The sequence below is a fragment of the Salvelinus alpinus genome, chromosome 11 (genome assembly GCF_045679555.1).
Source record: "Salvelinus alpinus chromosome 11, SLU_Salpinus.1, whole genome shotgun sequence".
Lineage (NCBI taxonomy): Eukaryota > Metazoa > Chordata > Actinopteri > Salmoniformes > Salmonidae > Salvelinus > Salvelinus alpinus.
In genome coordinates, this window is record NC_092096.1 from 43,561,778 (window position 1) to 43,586,614 (window position 24,837).

General features: G+C 47.2%; 1 protein-coding gene across 3 annotated transcripts in view; it reads right to left on the reverse strand.

The window, feature by feature from the left end:
- Positions 1-24,837, reverse strand: part of LOC139534227 (metabotropic glutamate receptor 8-like) — a 245,152-nt gene that overhangs the window by 46,175 nt on the left and 174,140 nt on the right. For 2 of the 3 annotated variants that reach the window (XM_071333170.1, XM_071333169.1), the window contains exons 7-8: positions 15,766-15,966; positions 15,280-15,330 (exon numbers count right to left, since the gene is read on the reverse strand). In XM_071333170.1, coding sequence (XP_071189271.1) covers positions 15,280-15,330; positions 15,766-15,966 — 252 coding nt within the window. The remainder of the gene's footprint in view (positions 1-15,279; positions 15,331-15,765; positions 15,967-24,837) is intronic. The other variant, XM_071333171.1, reaches the window with a different exon arrangement.

Genomic DNA, 24,837 nt, shown 5'->3' on the forward strand with positions numbered 1-24,837 from the left:
CCTCCTGCCTTACATCATTAGTACAGAGAGAGAAGTGTCCAGACTGGTTGTTGACTCATTTGTCTAGTTTTTGTCTTTGGCAGAATTTATGACAAGAAAATTTAACAAAAATAAGTAAAAAATCTGGCACCCAGGCTAAAAGTTGTAATGGCTTGTAGTGCAACACAGCTCCCTATAAAATCAGGACTACACAGGGCGTCATCGGGCTGCTATGTGAGATGCAGATGCAGCCCCCACACACACACACACATACAAACACGTCCAGTAAGATAGCCCTCTGGTTGATGCTGCAGGGAAGCAGAACACTGATACCATCAGTGAGTGGGCACAACTTCTTCTCTTTCTCTTCTCCCCTCTTCTCCGTGCATCCCTTGCTTTGCACAGCGGGGGCAACATGCAATGCAAATGGGAGCGGACTCCATCTCATCAGTGTGGAAATTAATCATAGCACAGCCTCAGGAAATGATTTCTGCCTGTCAAATTGGGGTTAATATACGGCCCAGTACTGCTCACTGTTCCCTGCCCAACCAATGAGGCCGATTCTGCAGACACGACTGATGCAAGTTGCACACGCACGCATGCACAAACGTACACACACCCACACACACACACACACACACGCACACACACGCACAGACACACACACACACACACACACACTTAAATGCACGCAAAGGCGCATAGACACACACCGACACATCTTCCCACTCACGTCATCTTCGGAAACAGCCTGTCCCAAGCCATATTAGCTACTCCTGATGACAATTACTGGATACAAGCAAGCTGACTAATAGAATTGTTCAGTATGTCCCTTATAAGGGCAATTCGAGCACAGCAGTACAAGTCAGTGAAGCATGGTCCCTCCGCCATTTCTGAAAGTAGCAACATGGAGATATCGACATTTAAATTTCACACGATTCTGCATCGTTAACCATGACCTTCACTGTGTCAGTGTAAGCAACCACATTTAACCTTCTTTACCACAACATACACACACACAAACACCTCGAACTCAACCCTCAGTGGGTAGCCCTAACAACCACTGAACCGGACGAGCCTACCAGCACAACAAAGTCTGTTCATCGACTTCACCCCCATTGGTCTTTTCAGTACATCTCACATGAGCACACATGCACCCTAGCAGCCCCAAAGGAGAATGGGGTTAGAGGCCCTTCAATCGACACACAGGTCTCCAGCTAGTGGTGGGCGATGGTGAGATGAGACCAAGAGCTGAAATTGTTCAGATGGAAGACTGTCTTTTGAACCCGATCTCCTCCATTCAGACATTAGGGCTTATGTTTGGTCTGAGATGAGGTTGGCTTTCTGCTGTGCAGTTTGTGGGTAGAGAGAATGGATTCGAGGTAAGTTATACTCCTACTAAAAGGCAGGGAGACAAACCTCCGAAGATACAGTTACAAGGCCACAGGTTTAGGATCAGTTTTACTCTCCCCTAATCCTAATCTAAACCATTAAGGGGAGAAAGATCAGTGTCTACAGGCAACATCCTCCTAATCTGAGATAAACACTGCATACCCTGCCAACAGCTCTTCCCTGTGGATCCCAGAGAAAGAGAGTTTTAGGCTGGGTAAAATCTCTGATGGGGGAGAATACAGGAAAGGAGAGCGCGTTGTGGCTGAACGTCCATTGCAGGCTTCAAACGTCTCCCCACTCCCAATCGCGACAGAAACAGAGAACAGTGAGTGTTTTGATAGACCTGATGTAGAAACCACCCTGCGGCCCAGATGAATAAAACATAACATGGAGGAAGGAGCTGAGAGGAGGAGAGCGAGCGGCTGAGTGGAATGGCTGCCAGCACCCAGTCAGTGTGGGCCATACATCTATACTGCTAATGGGGGGAGACAACACACACACATGCACGTAGGTACACGCACGCAGGAACGCACACACGCAAACGCACTAAAGCGGGCACACACCGGCCCCCAGAAATGAGGACAGGTCTTCTCTCCGTCCTTCTCTCCATTTTTCCTCCATCCATCTATCCCACACTAAACGGTTACCTCTGGGGAGGCTTTACCTGGCCGATGAGGAAACTCGACATCTGTGCGATAATGATAACTCAACTCCCTCCTCCTCCGAAACATTTACTGTTGATCCTTCCTCATTCTCTCTTGTTCTTTATCTCTCTTGTTCTTTATCTCACAGCTCTCTCCCTCTCGTCTTCCCGTGTATCTCTTCTTTATCGCCCTCTCTCTCTCTCTCCCTCCCATCCCCCCCCCCCCCCCCCCTCTTCTCTTCTATAAGACATCCGCGTCAGCCTAATAATTCACTTGATCATGATCCATTACTTACATGCTTCTGGCACCCTAACCCTCCGCTGTACCCTAACCCTCCGTCCACCCTGCAGTCGTCATGTGGGTAGCAGTTCCATGCAGTTAATATGGTGAGGGATAATATCCACAGGGTTTACAATGAGATTAGTGCTTCTTGGCTCAATAAGGCAGCTGATTATAATGATTATTAAACTGCCAGAAAGCTGTGACACATAGTTTATCAGGATGTGGAAGTAGAAGCCAGAGCCAGCCTTTTGTTGTGTTTCACAGTGGAAGGGAGCACAGAGGCTGTGTAGCCATTGGAGCTTGGAGGTGGGCGGGTGAGTTGGCTAATGAAATAATGGATGTGGTGAAAAGATGGTGGGTTTTTTCTACTCTAAACTCAACATCAAGAGTCCTCATGTTCAACCGAAGATGTTTTGGCCCCATGATCTCTGAATATTTTGGGTACTTTAGATTTCCCAATTGGTCTGAGATTTGATAATTCGCCATTTTTTTATTTTTTTATTGTCCCAGTTGGTCATTAGCGGTTCTTGCCTGCCTAAGGCAAGTTTCAAAACCATCCAAACCTTTCGTACCCTCCTTTCCACTGCTTCTCTAAGCCCTACTATCATTAGTCCAAGGGAAGACATTTCATCACAGAGTTATGAAACACTGTCGCTGACGAAAACACCTTTTTTTGGAGGGGCTCCAAACTAAGTGGCCCTCAATCTGAACTTCCTTTCTCCTCTTCCTCTCTTTCCTCTCAAAATAAAATATTTGGATTATCTTCCTTAGAACAGAGCACAGCAAGGGAGGGAGGGAGGGAGAAAGATGTGAGGGGGGAAGAGGGGATCAAAGGAGAGGGAGAGAGAGACAAAGAGAGAGAGGAAAGATAGAGGAGTATGGAGGGAGGGAGGGAGGGAGGGAGGGAGGGAGGGAGGGAGGGAGGGAGGGAGGGAGGGAGGGAGGGAGGGAGGGAGGGAGGGAGGGAGTCCTAGAGCAGCATTGTTAGTGTGCATAATGAAAGAGAGAAGGCAGCAGCATGTATCCAGGAGGCTAGAGAGACCAGCTGCCATAGTAGATAGACCTCCTCTGTTCACCGACTTCAGCAGAGACACACACACACACACACACACACACGACACAACTCTCATAGGCTATTGAGGCAATGCCGCATTTCTCAACAAACCAACACGGCAGACAGATGAACTCCCTCAAAAACTCCTTTGTCTCCACTAAGGCCAAATGGATTCCATTATGGTGTGACTGTGGCAGAGGAGAGAGAGATCTGCAGGTCCATAAACCTGGTGTTGTCAGTTAGTCTAATGCCAGCATTTTAACCTGCATTAAGAGTGAATAAAATGATGCGTGTACAAATCGCCGCCGACACCGCATGGTTTAACGTTCTATTAATCATCTTAATCATCCAATGGCTATCTGATAGCTTCTGGTCACCTGGGCTGAGGAAGTGTTCAGTGTGTGTCGGCCCGGGCAGGCAAGCGGCAGACAGAGAGAGATGTCTTAAGTCGCCGAAACAGCTGTCTGGGATTTCCGGCTTATTGAACTTATCCCCGGGTATTGATTGCTCTTTTAACGTTGAGAGTGGGGACGGCGGTAGACTGCGCGCAGACACACAGAGGCACTGGCGGATCCTTTCTGCGAGCGGCAGCAGCAAATGACGCATCCTTCCAGTTAAGTCTCATCAGTCTCCCCTGTCCAGCCATCCGTAGTACTGTTAATACGGGGACAAAGCACAGAGAAGGAATAGTAGACTGGACATGGGGAGACTTTAGCTCTCTCTCTCTCTCTCTCTCTCTCTCTCTCTCTCTCTCTCTCTCTCTCTCTCTCTCTCTCTCTCTCTCTCTCTCTCTCTCTCTCTCTCTCTCTCTCTCTCTCTCTCTCTCTCTCTCTCTCTCTCTCTCTCTCTCTCTCTCTCTCTCTCTCTCTCTCTCTCTCTCTCTCTCTCTCTCTCTCTCTCTCTCTCTCTCTCTCTCTCTCTCTCTCTCTCTCTCTCTCTCTCTCTCTCTCTCTCTCTCTCTCTCTCTCTCTCTCTCTCTCTCTGTCGTGATAGGTTCAAGTTCATCATCTAGCCGTTGTTCCTTGCTAATTAGCCCGGGCTGGTTCCCGTAGAGAAGGCGTCCATCTTGTCCTGAGCAGTCAGAGCTAGAGCAGCTAGCCTGTGGAGATGAGCTGTAATGAGATAGCTCGGTCTAGCATGGCCGTGTCCTCCACTCACGGCTCTACGCACACACACACTGACTCCCCGGCTTCACGGCTTAGGGCCCAATTGTTTTGGCTCTTCTGCCCTCTCCATAGAAGAATAATGGAGAGCATCGTGTAGGGTGGCCCCGACCAAGACCACAATATGGTCGAAATATAGAAGCTGGCACTAGCTCAATAAATCACTTTTTTGGTAGAGTAGGAAAAAGTGAGTGGATATTGTTCTCTTTGTCCTTCGTCCGGTGCTTTTGTGGATGAGGATAGAATATTGTTACACAGGAGGCTAAGATTGAGACACCACTACACCGCGCATGTTCAGTTCCAATGAACGTAGCACTACCATGAGGGTTAGTAGTTGGACCAACACAGTCAATACCCTCACCGGTGTTCTAAACTAGAAGTATAGCAGTCCTTTGTGTAGGTTTTCTTTCCTTGCTAAACCCGTGGATTCTCACTCCACACGGTCAGGGGACAGGGTAGTTAATAAAGGATCATAAGAACACACCGATGCCATTCAACCACGCTCTGCAGACAGACCTAGCTGGGAACAATAGAGAAGATATTGGCTAACAATGTCACACCCTGGACTTAGTTATCTTTGTTTTCATTATTATTTTAGTTAGGTCAGGGTGTGATATGGGGAAGTATGTGTTTTGGGTTGTCTAGGGGTTTGTAGGTTTAATGGGGAAATGTCTTGTCTAGGTGTTTGTATGTCGATGGCTGCCTGGATTGGTTCTCAATTAGAGACAGCTGTGGTTTATTGTCTCTAATTGGGAGCCATATTTAAGGCAGCCATGGGCATCATGTGTTTGTGGGTAATTGTCTATGTTGAACGTTTGTTGCTTGTCTGTGCACTTACGTTATTTAGCTTCACGGTCGTTTGTTGTTTTTTGTTTTTTGTTAGTTTGTGTATAGTGTTCGTTTTCGTGTTTTTCTCTCTTCCACAATAAAGAGATGTATTTTGCACACGCTGCGCCTTGGTCCAATCTCTCACAAGAAGACGATCGTGACAGAATTACCCACCAATCTAGGACCAAGCGGCGTGTCAAGCGGCAACAGGACCCACCTACACAGGATTCATGGACATGGGAGGAGATACTGGATGGTAAGGGACCTTGGGTACAACCGGGAGAATATCGCCTCCCACGTGAAGAGCTGGAGGCAGCTAAAGCCGAGAGGAGGCGATATGAGGAGGCAGCAAGGAAGCAAGGCTGGAAGCCCGTGAGTACAACCCAAACATTTCTTGGGGGGGGCCTTAAAGGGAGTGTGGCGAAGTCAGGTAGGAGACCTGCGCCTACTCCCTGTACTTACCGTGGAGAGCGAAAGTACGGGCAGACACCGAGTTACGCAGTAGAGCGCATGGTGTCTCCTGTACGCGTGCATAGCCCGGTTCGGTACATTCCAGCTCCACGTATCGGCCGGGCTAAATTGAGCGTTGAGCCAGATGTCATGAAGCCGGCCCAACGTATCTGGCCACCAGTGCGTCTCCTCGGGCCGGCTTACATGGCACCAGCCTTACATATGGTGTCCCCGGTTCGCCTACATAGCCCGGTGCGGGTTATTCCACCTCCCCGCACTGGTCGGGCGACGGGGAGCATACAACCAGGTAAGGTTGGACAGGCTCAGTGCTCAAGGGAGCCAGTACGCCTGCACGGTCCGGTATTTCCGGCGCCACCTCCTCGCTCCAGCCCAGTACCACCAGTGCCTACACCACGCACCAGGCTTCCTGTGCGTCTTCAGAGCCCTGTGCCTCCTCCACGCACTAGCTCTATGGTGCGTGTCTCCAGCCTTTTACCACCAGTGCCAACACCACGCACCAAGCCTCCTGTGTGTCCCCAGAGTCCTGTGCGTCCTGTTGCTGCTCCCCGCACTAGCCCTGAGATGCGTGTCCTCAGCCCGGTACCACCAGTTCCGGCACCACGCACTAGGCCTAATGTGCGTCCCCAGGGTCCAGCATGCCCTGTTCCTTCTCCCCGCACTAGCCTGAAGGTGCGTGTCCTTAGCCCGGTACCTCCAGTTCCGGCACCACGCACCAGGCCTACAGTGCGTCTCAGCCGGCCAGAGTCTGCCGTCTGCCCAACGGCGCCTGAACTGCCCGTCTGCCCAACGGCGCCTGAACTGCCCGTCTGCCCAACGGCGCCTGAACTGCCCGTCTGCCCAACGGCGCCTGAACTGCCCGTCTGCCCAACGGCGCCTGAACTGCCCGTCTGCCCAACGGCGCCTGTACTGCCCGTCTGCCCAACGCCGTCTGAACTGTCCGTCTGCCATGAGTCTTCAAAGCCGCCCGTCTGTACTGAGCCTGCAAAGCCGCCCGTCTGCCATGAGCCTTCAGAGCCGTCCGCCAGACAGGAGCCGCTAGAGCCTACCGCCAGACAGGAGCAGCCAGAGCCTTCCGCCAGACAGGATCAGCCAGAGCCTTCCGCCAGACAGGATCAGCCAGAGCCTTCCGCCAGACAGGATCAGCCAGAGCCTTCCGCCAGACAGGATTAGCCAGAGCCTTCCGCCAGACAGGATCAGCCAGATCCGTCAGCCAGCCATGAGCAGCCAGATCCGTCAGCCAGCCATGAGCAGCCAGATCCGTCAGCCAGCCATGAGCAGCCAGATCCGTCAGCCAGCCATGAGCAGCCAGATCCGTCAGCCAGCCATGAGCAGCCAGATCCGTCAGCCAGCCATGAGCAGCCAGATCCGTCAGCCAGCCATGAGCAGCCAGATCCGTCAGCCAGCCATGAGCAGCCCAGCCAGGATCCGCCAGCCAGCCATGAGCAGCCCAGCCAGGATCCGCCAGAGCCGTCCAGCCAGGATCCGCCGGAGCCATCCAGCCAGGATCCGCCAGCCAGTCCGGTGCTGTCCCTCAGTCCGGAGCTGCCGTCCCTCAGTCCGGAGCTGCCCCTTATCCTGGTGCTGCCCCTTATCGTGGTGCTGCCCCTTAGTCCGGTGCTGCCCCTTAGTCCGGTGCTGCCCCTTAGTCCGGTGCTGCCCCTTAGTCCGGTGCTGCCCCTTAGTCCGGTGCTGCCCCTTAGTCCGGTGCTGCCACTTAGTCCGGTGCTGCCCCTTAATCCAGTGGGGTTAAGTTGGAGGGTGGTCATTTGGAGGAGGCTACGAAAGCGGGTAGTGACTATGGTGGAGTGGGGACCACGACCAGTGCCAGAGCCGCCACCGTGGACAGACGCCCACCCAGACCCTAGCCTAGACTTTATGCTGGTGCGCCCGGAGTTCGCACCTTAAGGGGGGGGTTATGTCACACCCTGGACTTAGTTATCTTTGTTTTCATTATTATTTTAGTTAGGTCAGGGTGTGATATGGGGAAGTATGTGTTTTGGGTTGTCTAGGGGTTTGTAGGTTTAATGGGGAAATGTCTTGTCTAGGTGTTTGTATGTCGATGGCTGCCTGGATTGGTTCTCAATTAGAGACAGCTGTGGTTTATTGTCTCTAATTGGGAGCCATATTTAAGGCAGCCATGGGCATCATGTGTTTGTGGGTAATTGTCTATGTTGAACGTTTGTTGCTTGTCTGTGCACTTACGTTATTTAGCTTCACGGTCGTTTGTTGTTTTTTGTTAGTTTGTGTATAGTGTTCGTTTTCGTGTTTTTCTCTCTTCCACAATAAAGAGATGTATTTTGCACACGCTGCGCCTTGGTCCAATCTCTCACAAGAAGACGATCGTGACAAACAAGGAAGTGTGGAGGTGAAAAAAAAAACATTTTCCATCCATCCATTGGAGATTTTTGAGAGATTTTCTGAAAAGTTCCATTGTCAAAAAAAACAAACATATATTTTCTAAAAGGTTTTGCAGTTTTAGTTGAATGTATTCTGTCAAAGTTTAACGCCGGTGCGAAAGTGAAAGTACAGGCTGTAAGGTGTTTTTATTCCTTCCCACGCACGGAACTACAATTAAGGTTTCTCATAAGACTGAAAAGGAGGGGACCTTGGAAATATTTTCAGGGATAAAAAAGGGAGGAGATGAACAGCGACGGTGAAGAGTGAAGGCCTTGTCAAGCTATTAATTGGACCGCCCGAGGATTCATACAGGACAATGGAGGTGACCTGGGTTGTGGGAGGCGTTATGCGTCATGTCCCACCACTCTGGGCTCTGTTCTAACAAACCAAACGCAATGGTAATTCTAAGCGCAAGTGGTAACGCTATAGGCTCAGGGATGTGTCCAAAATATTTTTTTGCTATTTTCACTATCACAATTACCGGCGCACTTGCTAGCGTTAGCTCGAAAGGGATTGGTTTTGATGAAAAAAACGAGCTGTGGGTGTGTCGTGGCTTGGCCCCTCACTGGCCAATCAGAACGTGCTCCGTGGCGAAATATGTGGTTACTTCAAGTTGTGTATTTACGGTCTTTTATGTATTGCCTTGGAATCAACTCCCATTCTAATGTTAGTCAGTTATAGTTAGTCAGTTAAAACGTACTCAGTTAAAATGTAGACCCGTCTTTGCTAAATACGTTAACTTGAACCTATTTGCAGTCCTCATTGTTCTAATTGGATATCTTCAATAGCATTCACACTGATATAGGAGCTAGGCCGACTGTCAATAGCATTATGACTGAGTACGGGCATGCCAATCATTGTCAATAAACAAGATTCAATTAATTATTGATGAGGCTTAAAAAGAGAACGAATAATAGAACGAAACAACAGGCTGTTTTAAATAGGCTATGTCACACTTACAGGCACCGTCATTTCAATAATAAATACATGTAAATGCAACGATGTCATAAAATCGGCAGGATAAAAAAGACACTCACTGCTGTTGAACGAGCCTTCGTTACAGTAGGCCTACGGGAGGGCTTGTTTTTTATTTTATTTTTTAGAAACAACAGTAAAAAGGAAGGAATACCTAGGATAGGATAAAGTAATCCTTCTGACCCCCCCCCCCCTTAAAAGATTTAGATGCACTATTGTAAAGTGGTTGTTCCACTGGATGTCATAAGGTGAATGCACCAATTTGTAAGTCGCTCTGGATAAGAGCGTCTGCTAAATGACTTAAATGTAATGTAAATGTAAAAAAGACAGTGAAAAATAACAGTAGCGAGGCTATAAACAGTAGTGAGGCTTTATACAGGCACCGGTTAGTCGGGCTGATTGAGGTAGTATGTACATGTAGATATGGTTAAAGTGACTATGCATATATGATAAACACAGAGTAGCAGTAGCGTAAAAGAGGGGTTGGTGGGTGGCGGGACACAGTTTGTTGGTGATGTGGACACCAAGGAACTCGAAGCTCTCAACCTGCTCCACCACAGCCCCGTCGATGAGAATGGGGGCGTGCTCGGTCCTCCTTTTCCTGTAGTCCACAATCATCTCCTTCGTCTTGGTCACAAGACAGGCAAGTTGCTGAACCTGGCGTTAGGGCTGGTGCATCAGTTATTACATGACAAAATTGCAAACTCTCTGTGTGGGCACGTTGGTTGCATTGGACACGTGTCATGTCACTGTCCAGGAGCAGACCTAGCAACAGACCTAGTTCCTGTAACACACTCTAGAGGCAGTGCATAAACTGGACCACTAGACTGCGTCCCAAATTGAACCCTATTCCCTATATAGTGCACTACTTTTGACCAGGGCCTGTGCACTATATTGTGCCATTTGGGACGTAACCCTAGACTATCGTATTCATCAGAGCAGAAGTGGTGGGACACACTGGTCCTCGGAAGCTGCAGCTGTACATTACTTCCTTCATATGAGAGACCGATTAAGACATAGATGTCTTTTGATATCTGTCCGACAAAAGTGTATAAAGACTTGTTGTGGCTATTTTTCTACATTTACTACAGCAACTGAAATGAGATTTTCTCGGCCAATAATAGTCCTAAATGTGTTACTTTACAGAGCGTTGTCACAATAACTTACAGTACTAGAGGGGATGTTGTTGGTAGGCAACAACAGAACAGGAAATTTCTAGATAAGAGAGGGACTCGGTCTGAGTTGAGATGACGAAAGAGACACTAGTCTGCTTGATATCTTGCTTGCATTCTGAGTCAATCCCTCCATGGTGATGACTGATGATGGACCAGGACAAAAAAGGAGAGAGAAACAGAAAAGAGCTACACAAAAGGGAAAACATCATCATCATTGACCCAAATCTGACGTATCATGTTTTTGGTCTAAGAAAATAGGAAATATCTGCAGCATGCCTACACGTATGAATAAAACTATGCAAACTCATCCAATGGCCTCTAGATAGAATCAAGTGATAGCACAACGTCTGAAGTGGGCTGCTTAATAAGTAAAGCGCACGTCCTAAATGACACCCTATTCCCTCAATAGTGCACTACTTTATAGGGAGTGCCCTATATAGGGAATAGGGTGTCATTTGGGACAGAGCAAGAATGTCCTTTAGATGACTGCGGAGACAATAGAGGGTGTAGAGACTCAAGCTGAACAGAACAGGAGAACCGGTATCAGATGCAGTCCGCACGGTGTAGCGTGTGATTGCAGCTACAGGCACTGTTCCTTATTGTCTTCGTTCCCCTGGATCTGCAATGCACCACCATCTGGGCGTGCATGTGTGTCTGGGTGTGCGCATGAGAGGGAAAACAAGAGAAATAGGTAGGGAGAGGGGAGAAGTGGAGAGATGGAGGGAGAGACAGGCAGAGAGAGAGAAGTAGGGGAGAAAAGGAGAGAGAAAAAAAGAGAGGGAGAATGAGAGATAATGAGAAGATAAAGGAGAGAGGGAGTGGGGTAGAGAGGAGGAGGGAGGGGAGGAGAGGGAGGGATAGAGCTAGGAAGTGTGTGAGCAGGATGGTGCTCTCTCCATCAGCATGGGTTTCTGTCGGAGTCAGAGAGCACATCGATAACACCTGAACACTGGAGGGAAGGAGGGATATACACACACACTGGGGGTCAGTGGAGGGGTCATCCAAGTGTCCGATCTCATGCTGCTGAGAAAGGTTAGATCCTCTGGCAGGGTTCGGTGGGGAAGGATCATTAATAAGTGCACCGGTGTGTGTGTGTGTGTGTGTGTGTGTGTGTGTGTGTGTGTGTGTGTGTGTGTGTGTGTGTGTGTGTGTGTGTGTGTGTGTGTGTCTGCATGAGATATCTCCACGCCTGGTGTGTGTTTTCCCTAGATTGTTCTGAAACCTCACTACTGAATTAGGCTCTTCCTCTCGCTGGATTGATTTTCCGCCTGTGTCGGTAAGCAGGGGGATTGTGGCCTATCGGATCAGCACAGCTCCTCTAAGTTGCATTTGATTGGTATGGATCCCTGGCCCCCCCCCCCTCCATGTCAAGGGCACTGTGGATGGTCCGACTCAATGCCCTCCTAACGGGTGCAGATGAGCTGCATACTAAACTAAGGAATATGACCCTAGTCATAGACTGTTCTCTCTGCTACCGCACGGCAAGCAGTACCGGAGCGCCAAGTCTTGGTCCAAGAGGCTTCTAAACAGCTTCTATCCCCAAGTCATAAGACTCAAACATTTAATCAAATGGCTACCCAGACTATTTGCACCCCCCCCCCCCACCCTCTACACTACTGCTACTCTCTGTTATTATCTATGCATAGTCACTTTAATAACTCTACCTACATGTACATATTATCTCAATTACCTTGACTAACCGGTGCCCCCGCACATTGACTTTGTACCGGTACACCCCGTATATAGCCTCGCTATTGTTATTTTACTGCTGCTCTTTAATAATAATAATTGAACGTTTTTTTTTTTTTAAGTTTGAACTGCATTGTTGGTTAAGGGCTTGTAAGTAAGCATTTCACTGTAAGGTCTACACACACACACACGTAACTTTATCCAATAACAGCCCTAAACGTGCTACTGTATGCCAGACATGATGTGCTATAAGAGGCTGTAGCTGAACCACACAAAACAACATGAGTCTACAACATGATCAGTCCCCAGCAGAAAACCCATTCCGTCCTCTGGTATCATTACTATTAACCTCCCGTTGAACTCCAGAGGGGCAGAAATCGATACCAAACACAACATGCTGCTTCTCTGTGTAGTTAGCTTGAAAGCATGCCGTCGAGAAGCCCCGGGCCTGTTGAAGACGAGATACTAGATGTAAACAACATCAACCGCCCTACAGCAATTCATCTTGTGCCTCTCGGCCGTTGAAAAACCAGCAGCAGTCAATAGAGAGAAGATTTACTGATCGTTAGTAAGTAGTCTGGTAAAGTGCAGTTTGTCAGGCCTCCTCTCTGCTCCGTGCCCTTCTACATTCATCTCAGTCAAGTGGGCAGTGACATTTAGCTCTATTAAGGGAGGTGACTGTCTAAAATGGTGGTGAAGTACTTTGTTACCAGTGGCTTTAGTATTCATCGCGGCTAGAATGGCCATAGTAGGACTTGAACCAGCAACCTTGTGTTTATCAGCCCAATATCTTAGCTATCACTGCCAAGAGATCCAAACCCTCAGCGAGAAGTTGTATGTGCTGTACTATGCTGAAAGAAATATATAAGCCCAACATGCAACAATGTCAACAATTTTACTGAGTTACAGTTAATACTGTATGAAGAAATCAGTCAATTGAAATAGAGTCATTAGGTCCTAATCTATGGATTTCACATGACTGGGCAGGGGCGCAGCCATGGGTAGGCTTGCGAGGGCACCCACTTGGGAGCCAGGCCCACCCACTGGGGAGCTGGCCCAGCCAATCAGAATTAGTTTTTTCCACACAAAAGAGCCTTATTACAGACAGAAATACTCCGTTTCATCAGGTAGCTGGCCTCAGATGATACCGCAGGTGAAGAAGCCGGATGTGGCGTGGTTACACGTGGTCTGCGGTTGTGAGTCCGATTGGACGTACTGCCAAATTCTCTAAAACGACGTTGGAGGCGGCTTATGGTAGAGAAATTAACATTCAGTTCTCTGGCAACAGCTCTGTTGGACACTCCTGTAGTCAGCATGCCAATTGCACGCTTCCTCAAAACTTGAGATATCTGTGGCATTGTCTTGTGTGACAAAACTGCACATTTTAGAGTTGACTTTTATTGTCCCCTGTACAAGGTGCACCTGTATAATGATCATGCTGTTTAATCAGCTTCTTGACATGCACACCTGTCAGGTGGATTGATTACCTTGGCAAAGGATAAATGCTCACTAACAGGGATGTAAACACATTTGTGCACAAAATTTGAGAGAAATACGTTTTTTATGATAATGGAGTGTACATTTTTGTTGAGTGTTTGTGAGTGGACGACACTGCCACTGTATGAATACATTTTTTACCTAATGCTCCTACAGTCTTAAAACTGCCTTGTGGGCTGACTATTCATTTTTAGATAGATCAACGCAATTGTGCAAATCGCGAGAGTTGAATGGAAACATAACAAGTGAACAGGCGGCGGGATAACCATGCTGTAACCAAAAGAAGCAGAAAATGCATATTCAATTGAACTGTCTGATGTTATTTAGTTGGAGATGTATCATTTGTTTTCGCCTACGTATGCTCTTCGGGGGCCGAGAAGGACAAAACAGTCAAAATAAGCACACTGCTCATAAAGACACGTTTAAAGCATTACTTGAGTCTCAAGTCAAGCTCCAACTTGTTTACCATCTGCAGCAAGCACAACGCACTGTAAACCATGTTAGGAGAAGTGGATGGATACCCAATGGCACCTCTAGTTAAAAAGCTCAACTACATAACATACAGTGCATTCGGAAAGTATTCAGACCCCTTAACTTTTCCCACATTTTGTTAAGTACAGCCTTATTAAAAAATGTATTAAATTAAACATTTTCCTCATCAATCTACACACAATAACCCATGATGACAAAGGGAAAAAAATTGAATGTATTGAAAAAATGTAAAGCTGAAATACCTTAAGTAGTATTCAAAGCCTTTGCTATGAGACTAGACATGGAACTGATCTGATGAACCAAGATTGAACTATTTGGCCTGAATGTCAAGCGTCACGTCTGGAGGAAACCAGGCACCATCCCTACGGTGAAGCATGGTGGTGGCAGCATCATGCTGTGGGGATTATTTTCAGCGGCATGGACTGAGAGACTCATAATGATCGAGGGAAAGATTAACAGAGCAAAGTACAGAGAAATCCTTGATGAAAACCTGCTCCACAGTGCTCAGGACCTCAGACTGGGGCGAAGGTTCACCTTCCAACAGGACTACGACCCTAAGCACACAATCAAGACAACGCAGGAGTGGCTTCGGAGACAAGTCTCTGAAGGTCCTTGAGTGGCCCAGCCTGAGCTTGAATCCGATCGAACATCTCTGGAGAGACCTGAAAACAGCGACGCTCCCCATCCAACCTGGCAGAGCTTGAGAGGATCTGCAGAGAAGAATGGGAGAAACTCCCCAAATACAGGTGTGCCAAGCTTGTAGCGTCATACCCAAGAAGACTTGAGGCTGTAAACGCTGCCAAAGGTGCTTCAACAAAAGTGCGTGGTAAGGGGCCTGAATACTAATGTAAATGTGATATTTCAGGTTTTTATTTGTAATACATTTGCAAAATGTCTACAAACCTGTTTTTGTTTTGTCATTATGGGGTATTGTGTGTAGATTGATGAGGGGAAAAAACGATTTAATCAATTTTAGAATAAGGCTGTAAGCTAATAAAATGGGGTCTGAATACTTTCCGAACGCACTTTATAGAAAATGATGTGCACATAATAAGGTACAGAACAGATTCATGTAGTATGCCATTAGCAGGTACAGGAAGCAGGATAAGTCAAGATAATTAGTAGAGAAATATGAAGAGAGCAGTAGTATTAGTAGTAGTAGTAGTATTATTAACTATTTCAGTGAGAGCCAGTAAAGGGCACTATCACTGAGAAGGAATAGCATGTGTAACCCTATGCACTCTGTGGGAGGACTGCTCTCAGAGAGGATGGATCGTGGCTCATAGAGGACACTAGGGGGAAACAAAATGGGGCAAAAAGTAAATCATTTCACTAACTACTTCATGAACTACAGTACCCCTGTAATCAAAGCTTAACGCATGTTCAAGATGTCCTCTGATCAGGAGGGTATGATGAGGGAGTGGTGTGTGACTCGAAGTTGAAGTTGATGTTGAGGATGTGGCTGAGTAGTGTGTGTGAGTGTACAGTGTGTGTGTGTGTGTGTGTGCGCGCGCGTGTGTGTGTGTGTGTGTGTGTGTCACTGTGTGTGTGTGTCACTGTGTGTGTGTGTCACTGTGTGTGTGTGTCACTGTGTGTGTGTGTGTGTGTGTGTGTGTGTGTGTGTGTGTGTGTGTGTGTGTGTGTGTGTGTGTGTGTGTGTGTGTGTGTGTGTGTGTGTGTGTGTGTGTGTGTGTGTGTGTGTGTGTGCGCGTCCGTGCTCTACTTACCATTAAAGTTGACAGCTCTGATATGGCTGAGTAGTTCCTTGCCGTCGATGTTGGCCATCTTTGGGCACAGGCCTGGGTATCCATAGCAGAGTTCCCGGTGCATCCGGTGCAGGGCATGGGCCATAGCATACACAGCATCCATCACAAACTGCACCTTCCCCTCCTGCTCGTAGCTCGAGTCCCGACCAACCTTCTCCAGACCTGGGAGAGAGGAGAGAGACCGATGGACAGTTAGCTACACTGTGGAAGAAGACATCCAAGTGTCTATTTGTCAAAGATGCTAAATGTATAACATTACATTATAATGGCATTTCCGTGAGAGAAAAAACAGTGACCTTGGTCCCACTGTTCTTGCACAAACACAAACATCTGTCGGTACCGGTAATGTTGTTTAATTCAGTTGAGCATACACACAGTGACACACACACACACACACACACACACACACACACACACACACTTTCTTTCTAACGCAGTCGAATAGGTGCTTATGTAACTGATAACATCATTAGCGTCATTAGCTCATAAAGAGGTGAAAGCACAAACTCCTTCATCCATAAACATGAAAATCACTAATTGATTATGATGCCTTTCTACCGTTGTCATCAAAGTTATTAAACTGGAACTGCAACAGAAAATGGAAAAAGGTGGAATTTCAGAAGCAACTCATTTTTATTGAATTCTTTCAGCTTATAACTCAGTGGAAGCTTTCTGGGGGGAAAAAAAGCAAAAAGATTGTAAATAAAAAAACATGCCCGGGCTAGGTGAATACGCGTGTCTGTGTAGAATTAATAGGCTCAGGAGAAGGAAATCCAATTCAGTTTTTATAGCGGCTTCCACACAGCAGGCGAGTCTCACGTGAAGGTGATGCATTAGCAGGAGCAGGACAAACACACACGCCTGGTTATTCCCTATGAAGGATACAGTCTGAGCTACAGTAAAGGGTATGGATGCTGACTTCCCAAGAGACCAAACAACTAAGAAGGACTTTGTGGGCCCGCTGGAGCCATCATAGAAATCCAATAGTTAAAAGCCACGCAAATCAGAAGTACTGCTTCACCCAAGGTCCGGAGCCATCCAGTCCACCACTGAGTAATCCCACCAGGTGTAGGCACTGACTACAGAGGAACTGACTCAGTTTATCCCAAATAGGCTCTGTGAGTTTATCCTATCGGAGAGAGCTCCCAGTGCCTTGAGCTTATAACATAAAGAAGCAGTCCTCTGACATAGCCCAGGCCAGTAAAGAAACACTGGGGACGGGTGCTGAGCCATCAGACTCAATCTGAATCCTATCCTGGCTTTGACTTGACAAGCTGGAGAGATAGCTACTGTATCACTACTAAGCCCCAGGCACACAGCATAAACCCCACAATCACAAACACACACAATCACACACACACACCACACACACACACACACACACACACACACACACACACACACACACACACACACACACACACACACACACACACACACACACACACACACACACACACACACACACACACACACACACACACACGGCTTACAGTCCAGCCAACCATATAATCACCCTTTTGAGCTCCTAATAAAGAAAATGGCATCCATCTCAACTCAGTCCCCAGATAAGACTACATAGGGCGCATCCTATTCCCTATATTGTGTACCCATAGGGCTCTGGTCAAAAGTAGGGCACTATATAGGGAATAGGGTGCCATTTCAGGCACAAGCATGGAGGACTAGATACCTTCTGCATTCCCTCTACTGACTTACAGGGGAGGGTTGGTGGAGCTACTGCCGTTACAGAAAACAATGGTGTTCCATTTCCTTCAATTGCATCATTACAGTTTCCCTCCCTAGCTGACTGGCTGGCAGGGTGAGGTGCAGCAGTTGTCATGTTTACTGTCTGTCTGTCCTTGTCTGTCCCAGCCATGTCACACACAGGAGATCCAGCCCTGTCATACACACGTATGCACGCATGCACGCATGTACAGTGCGTACACAGTGCACACATATGCACACACTCGCTCTCTATCTCTCTGTCTCACACACACTGCAGCTGTTCCCTTCCCCGTCACAATCACTGTCAGCTCAGACGATGGCAGCCCCAGCCCTGCTAAATTAAGTTTGCCCGTTCTGCTGTGCTTTAATAATCTGGGAGAACACAGGCGGAAGGCAGGGAGAATTTGCATAGCTCATTGTGACTGTGTAATAATAAGCCTGGCTGTAGAGGCAGATATTTGTTCTCTTACAAACTTGCGCACACACACACACACACACACACACACACACACACACACACACACACACACACACACACACACACACACACACACACACACACACACACACACACACACACACACACACACACACACACACACACACACACACACACACACACACACACACACACACACACACAGACACACACAGAAACGTGCACAGTCACGCACCCACACACATAAACAGCATGCTAGCAGTTACCATAAACCTCCAGTCATTGCGCTAACGCTAGTTAGCGACTTCCTTCAAACTACATGCAGACTTCCTTCAAACTACATGCAGAGACAAAAAATTGTAACCACAAGTTTATCTGACTGAAGTATCCCTTTAACTCTGCAAAGCCGCGGCTATCCCACCACCCAGCAGGGTGTCATACCTGCAGTGCTCTGAGATGAGGGTTCATTTAGAAAAGACACATCCAAACAATCTACCTGGTCTGTCATCAGCAACCAATCAAAGGTGATGTCTTTATAAGTGATGCAGGTCAACCTGCATTCAGTACAATGCTGCCACCAGCACTTTTCACTGCAAGAGCAACCATCCGTACCACAAAGCAAACAGTACAGGACAGGGTTGACTTACTTCAGGGCCCAAATTCATAAAGTAGTCGTCTCGGAGTAGGAGTGCCGATCTAGGATCAGTTCTGCCTTTTAGATCATAATGAATAAGATTACATGGACAGGGAGTATGTTATCCTAGATCAGCGGGACTCCTAATCTGAGACGCTTCCCTTTCCAGGTCTCAGAGAAGGAGATGCCACTTAACACAAGGTTACCTCACCTTTATCAACATCATGCATTGAAAAACACCAATGCTGCATATTTTTACAAGACATAGATTACCCACACACACATATATCACCCACACACATATCAGGACATAAATCACACACACACACACACACACACACACACACACACACACACACACACACACACACACACACACACACACACACACACACACACACACACACACACACACACACACACACACACACACACACACACATATATATATATCAGGACATAAATCACCCACACATATCAGGACATAAATCACACACACACACACACATATCAGGACATAAATCACAGACACACAAACACATATCAGGACATAAATCACCCACCCACACACATATATATCAGAACATAAATCACCCACACACACACATATCAGGACATAAATCACCCACACACACACATATATATCTGGACATAAATCACCCCCACACACACATATCAGGACATAAATCACCCACACACACACACATCAGGACATAAATCACCCCCCCCCACACACACACACACACATCAGGACATAAATCACCCACACACATATCAGGACATAAATCACACACACACACATCAGGACATAAATCACACACACACACATCAGGACATAAATCACACACACACACATCAGGACATAAATCACACACACACACATCAGGACATAAATCACACACACACACATCAGGACATAAATCACACACACATCAGGACATAAATCACACACACACACATCAGGACATAAATCACACACACACACATCAGGACATAAATCACACACACACACATCAGGACATAAATCACACACATCAGGACATAAATCACACACACACACATCAGGACATAAATCACACACACACACATCAGGACATAAATCACACACACACACATCAGGACATAAATCACACACACACACATCAGGACATAAATCACACACATCAGGACATAAATCACACACATCAGGACATAAATCACACACACACACACACACACACACACACACACACACACACACACACACACACACACACACACACACACACACATCAGGACATAAACAACCCCCCCCACACACATATCAGGACATAAATCACCCACACACACATCAAAAACACTGCATGTTTTTTAATAGAGCGGTAGAGATCCAACAGTCTGAGTGGTTTGACAGGCCGATGTTAGCATGGTAATAGGCTAAGTGCTGTGATTTATCTGTAGGGAACAATATGGCACCTTAAGCAGTGATTGATGGCAACACAGCTGACAGAGGACCTAATGATTTAAACAAGCTTCTCAATTAAACGTCAATTAGGATTGCAAATTCAATCCCCCCCTCTCTCTCTGACAACTCTCTCTCTCTCTCTATCTCTCTTCACCACACAAAGCCTTTCCATTTGTTCAACACAGGGCACTTTCCCCACTTTATAAATATGTAAATTAAATACACAATATTATAATTAGAAAGAGAAACTATTTTATAATAATTACAAATGAAACACCACACACATTCAGATGGTGATGAATATATTATCATAAAGGCATGAGATTAACACAGCATTCATTTATCACACACATCCTGAACACGTCAGGATCCAGCTGACAAGATTGAGAGAACATGCCCAGGGTACTGCTCCCCATTCACACACACACACACACACACACACACACACACACACACACACACACACACACACACACACACACACACACACACACACACACACACACACACACACACACACACACACACACACACACACACACACACACACACACACACACACACACACACACACACAGGCAAACACACACACACACACTGTAAAGACACAAACACACTCTCTCACACACACACACACAAATGTATTCACAAACATAATGCACAATGTACACTCATAAATGCTTACATGTATGCATGTGCGGATTGACTGACACATGATACATCTCCAGCCCTAAACCAACACCTGCTCATATCTCGTCTGACACACACACACACACCCCCACACACACATATAGAGAACAGGTACACACACATACCTGCGTACGTTTGCTTTCTCAATTTCACAAAAATTAACCAGTTCCAACTTACACCCACAACTCTTCTCCAACATCTTTTCGCTTTCCCTTAAAAAGTAAAGTGCCAAACCACCAAGACAGGCATGAACAATCAATAGGCCTAAATATATAGATACTGACAACAGTGATCGTGAGCCATGGTATGAGTATTCTTCATCACGTTCCACACCAGTAAAGACAGTATAAACCCGGCTGTAAAGTAATCATCAGAGGGAGAACATGTCCCTGGGACTGGAGCTAGGGTTTGGTGTAGTGTTGGACGAGAGAGAAAGATAATTAATGACTCAGACATTACCAGTGACAAAGTCAATTCATATTTTAAATGCTCAATCATTTCCTCTCCTTCCCATCACTCCCCCTCTTCTCTCCTTCTCCTCACGTTCGAAACTGAGGCTTTGCAGAAGATGGAGAGAGAGAGAGAGAGTGACAGAGAGGAGCAGGAACGTTAAGATGAGAGAGTGAGAAAGAGAGTGGAGGAAAGGAGAGAGGGGAGGAGGACGAAGTTACCACAGGAGAGAGGTGCTATTGTTAAAAGTAAACTGGTGCTATTGTTAAAAGTAAACGTATTACCGGAGCAACGGTTGTTCTCCCGAACTCATGTCACAGGCCCAGCACAAGCGGGCTGTGTTTGTGTGTGTGTTTTTGTTTATGTGTGTGTGTGTGTGTGTCTGAGGGCACATGAGACTCTGACATCAATCTAACAGGTACAAGCCCAGTGGAGCAGCCAAGCGCAGACAGACACACAGGTGTGCAGTCAAGCCAGGTCCTCTGAGGGCTGCCAGTTGTCCCTGTTGTGACTAATTAAGCCGTGTTTAGTTTAATGAAGATCATACAGGTCACATGGTGCTAGCACAGCTGCTTACCTGGAGAGAACCGGCAGAGGTACAGTCTCTCTCTCTCTCTCTCTCTGCTACACGTGTGTGTGTGTGTGTGTGTGTGTGTGTGTGTGTGTGTGTGTGTGTGTGTGTGTGTGTGTGTGTGTGTGTGTGTGTGTGTGTGTGTGTGTGTGTGTGTGTGTGTGTGTGTGTGTGTGTGTCTGTGTCTGTGTCTGTGTCTGTGTCAGCAGCACTAGAACAGCCAGGCTGATAGGAGAGTGGTGTTGGTGGCAGCAGTGGTCTCCTAGTATAGAAGGATTATTCAGAGGTAACACTGATGGATGGATGTCCTGCTGAACACACTGTGACGGCCCTGCCTGCTGCAGTCAGCTCTGCTACCCATCTACGACGAGAGTAATGTACACACACACACGCGCACATGCATATAAGAGCGCACACACATGCGCACATGCACGTGTACACAGACACACAAAGCCAAAACAAGCACAACTATAGTAAGAAAGAGTTTAAATCAGAGCCCCATGTCTTCCATTGAGGGTGAGTTGACATACAGTATAGGCCGGCACACGTGATCATCGGACTAGGCCGAAGGAGTAGGCCGAAACGGAGCCTGGGTCTCAATTAGAGAGCCCTAGCAGATGGCAGGGTGGCTGTGACTGCGAAAGAACACCGATGCTCCTCTGCTCATAACTTGCTGCTTCAAGGATGATTTATTATACTACAAACAGGGGCTTAATGGAGAACTGTGGCAGTGTTGCAGTCCACATAAACACAGAGGTAAGGGTGCTGTATCCTTCAGCCAACAAACGTGTTCCCTTCCTATCTGTCTGCCAACCTTTCCTGCGCCCTGATTCCAAGTTGTTTGTCCGTGCGAGCGTGCTCACTTACGTGCTGCCTGTCTGCCTGCCTGTGTTCTCCCTCCCGGCCTGGCTGTCCTGCGCCCTAATTCCAGCGTGTGGACCCCTGCTTCATTGCCTCTGTCAGAGCCAATCCCGTTCACCAGTGAGCGGGATTCGTTTAGGCCCCTGTGAGGAAATCACCCCGCGCAGGAACAACCGGGTAATAAATTGAGGGAATCAGGCAGCTTTAGCTCTCAGACTGCTGACGGCTCCATCCTTCAGACGATCACACGCACGCGCACGCGCACACGCGCAGGAGTAAAGAAAATATGTTACACCTCAGTGCTTCTGTGAGCAGTGTTTTGATATAGAATCAACCACTCTGAAAGAGACATTGTGTTCCCTCTGGTCTCAGCCAAGACTGACGAACATCCAGTACATTTCAGGCAGAGATTCTGTGTGTGTGTGTGTGTGTGTGTGTGTGTGTGTGTGTGTGTGTGTGTGTGCGTGCGTGCGTGCGTGCGTGCGTGTGTGCGCGTGTGTGCGCGTGTGTGTGTGCGTGTGTGTGTGTGTGTGTGTGTGTGTGTGTGTGTGTGTGTGTGTGTGTGTGCTTTGTAAATACAACAGTTGATTGAGGTCTATAGGGTTGTGTCTGAGGGTGATACTCATTAGCCCACTGTATTCATGTATTCCCAGCAGAAGGACAAGAGAGGTGTGGAGAGGGCTCACACGCACGCAGACACACACACACACACACACACACACACACACACACACACACACACACACACACACACACACACACACACACACACACACACACACACACACACACACACACACACACACACACACACACACACACACACACACACACACACACACACACACACACACACACACACACACACACACACACACACACTCTGCTAGCTGTCACGACAATGACCCCAAACAGCAGGATCGAGCCGAGGCAGCTGATTGGTTTCCGTGTTGATGATGCAAAGGTCGTGAACTCTCGCAATAGAAATGAATCGACTCTGACACTCCGCGCCACTACAGGGCTCTCCATACACAGACACACCAGAGAGAGTCACCAGAACACTGGCCTCTATCTACCTTCGGCTGAGTGCCTACTACAGTGGCTTCAAAATGAGAGGACAGAGAGAGAGGAGAGACACTAGAGAGAGAGCGAGAGTGAGAGCAAGAGCGTGAGAGAGAGAAAGTGAGAGAGAGGGCATGTTCCAGCTTTATACACAAACTCAAAGAGAACCACCTGGTTTAAAAGTGTTGCACTAAACAAACAAGTACACACATGTCTAGAGGTGCTGCTGACTCAGTCGTTTGAGTATGATAGTCCTGCAGCCTGCGACAGGTGCAGATACAACTGCTCACACAGCTTACTATTTAAACCCCCCCCCCCCCCCACACACACACACACACACACACACACACACACACACACACACACACACACACACTGGCTACAATACACTGATACATGCTGCAAACACTAACACAACCTATTCCCCAAAAGTGCAAAGCTGTCATCAAGGCAAAGGGAGGCCACTTTGAAGAATCGCAAATATAACATGTCTTTTCATTTGTTTAAACTATTTTTTGGTTTCCACATGATTCCATATGTGTTATTTAATAGTTTTGAAGTCTTCACTATGATTCCACAATGTAGAAAATAGTAAAAATAAAGAAAAACCCTTTTATGAGTACGGTAGGTGTGTCCAAACTTTTGACTGGTACTGTACATGTAGGTAGAGGTAAAGTGACTATGCATAGATAATAAAAGAGAGTAGCAGTGTGGAAAAATGGGTGTGTGTGTAGGGGGGGGGGGGGGGGGTCAATGACTATCTAACACAACACTGGAACTCTTCCAAGTCAGGGTAAGCTTTTGGTTTTACTAATTTATTGCCACCGGGGCCCGCCAGTGTAACTGCTAAACTGCATACTGACTGTACACTGTAACGTCACTGCATGATTGTAGTGGGTTTGTTTACTAACGCGTTAGTTCTATTAGCTATGTTGACTATGACATTTCTTTAGCTAATATGGGGACAACGATATAGGCTGTGTGTAGCGGCTATGGTTTGGCTTGGAAAGGTTCTTTCGCCTGGTCACATACAGCTGAAAAGGTGAGAGGAAGAGAGCGCATAGAAGGAATACAACGTGGCTGCTATGAAAGTGAACTGTGTTTATGAGTGATCAGGGGTGTATTCATTCAGCCAATTCTGTTGAAAAACTTTTCCC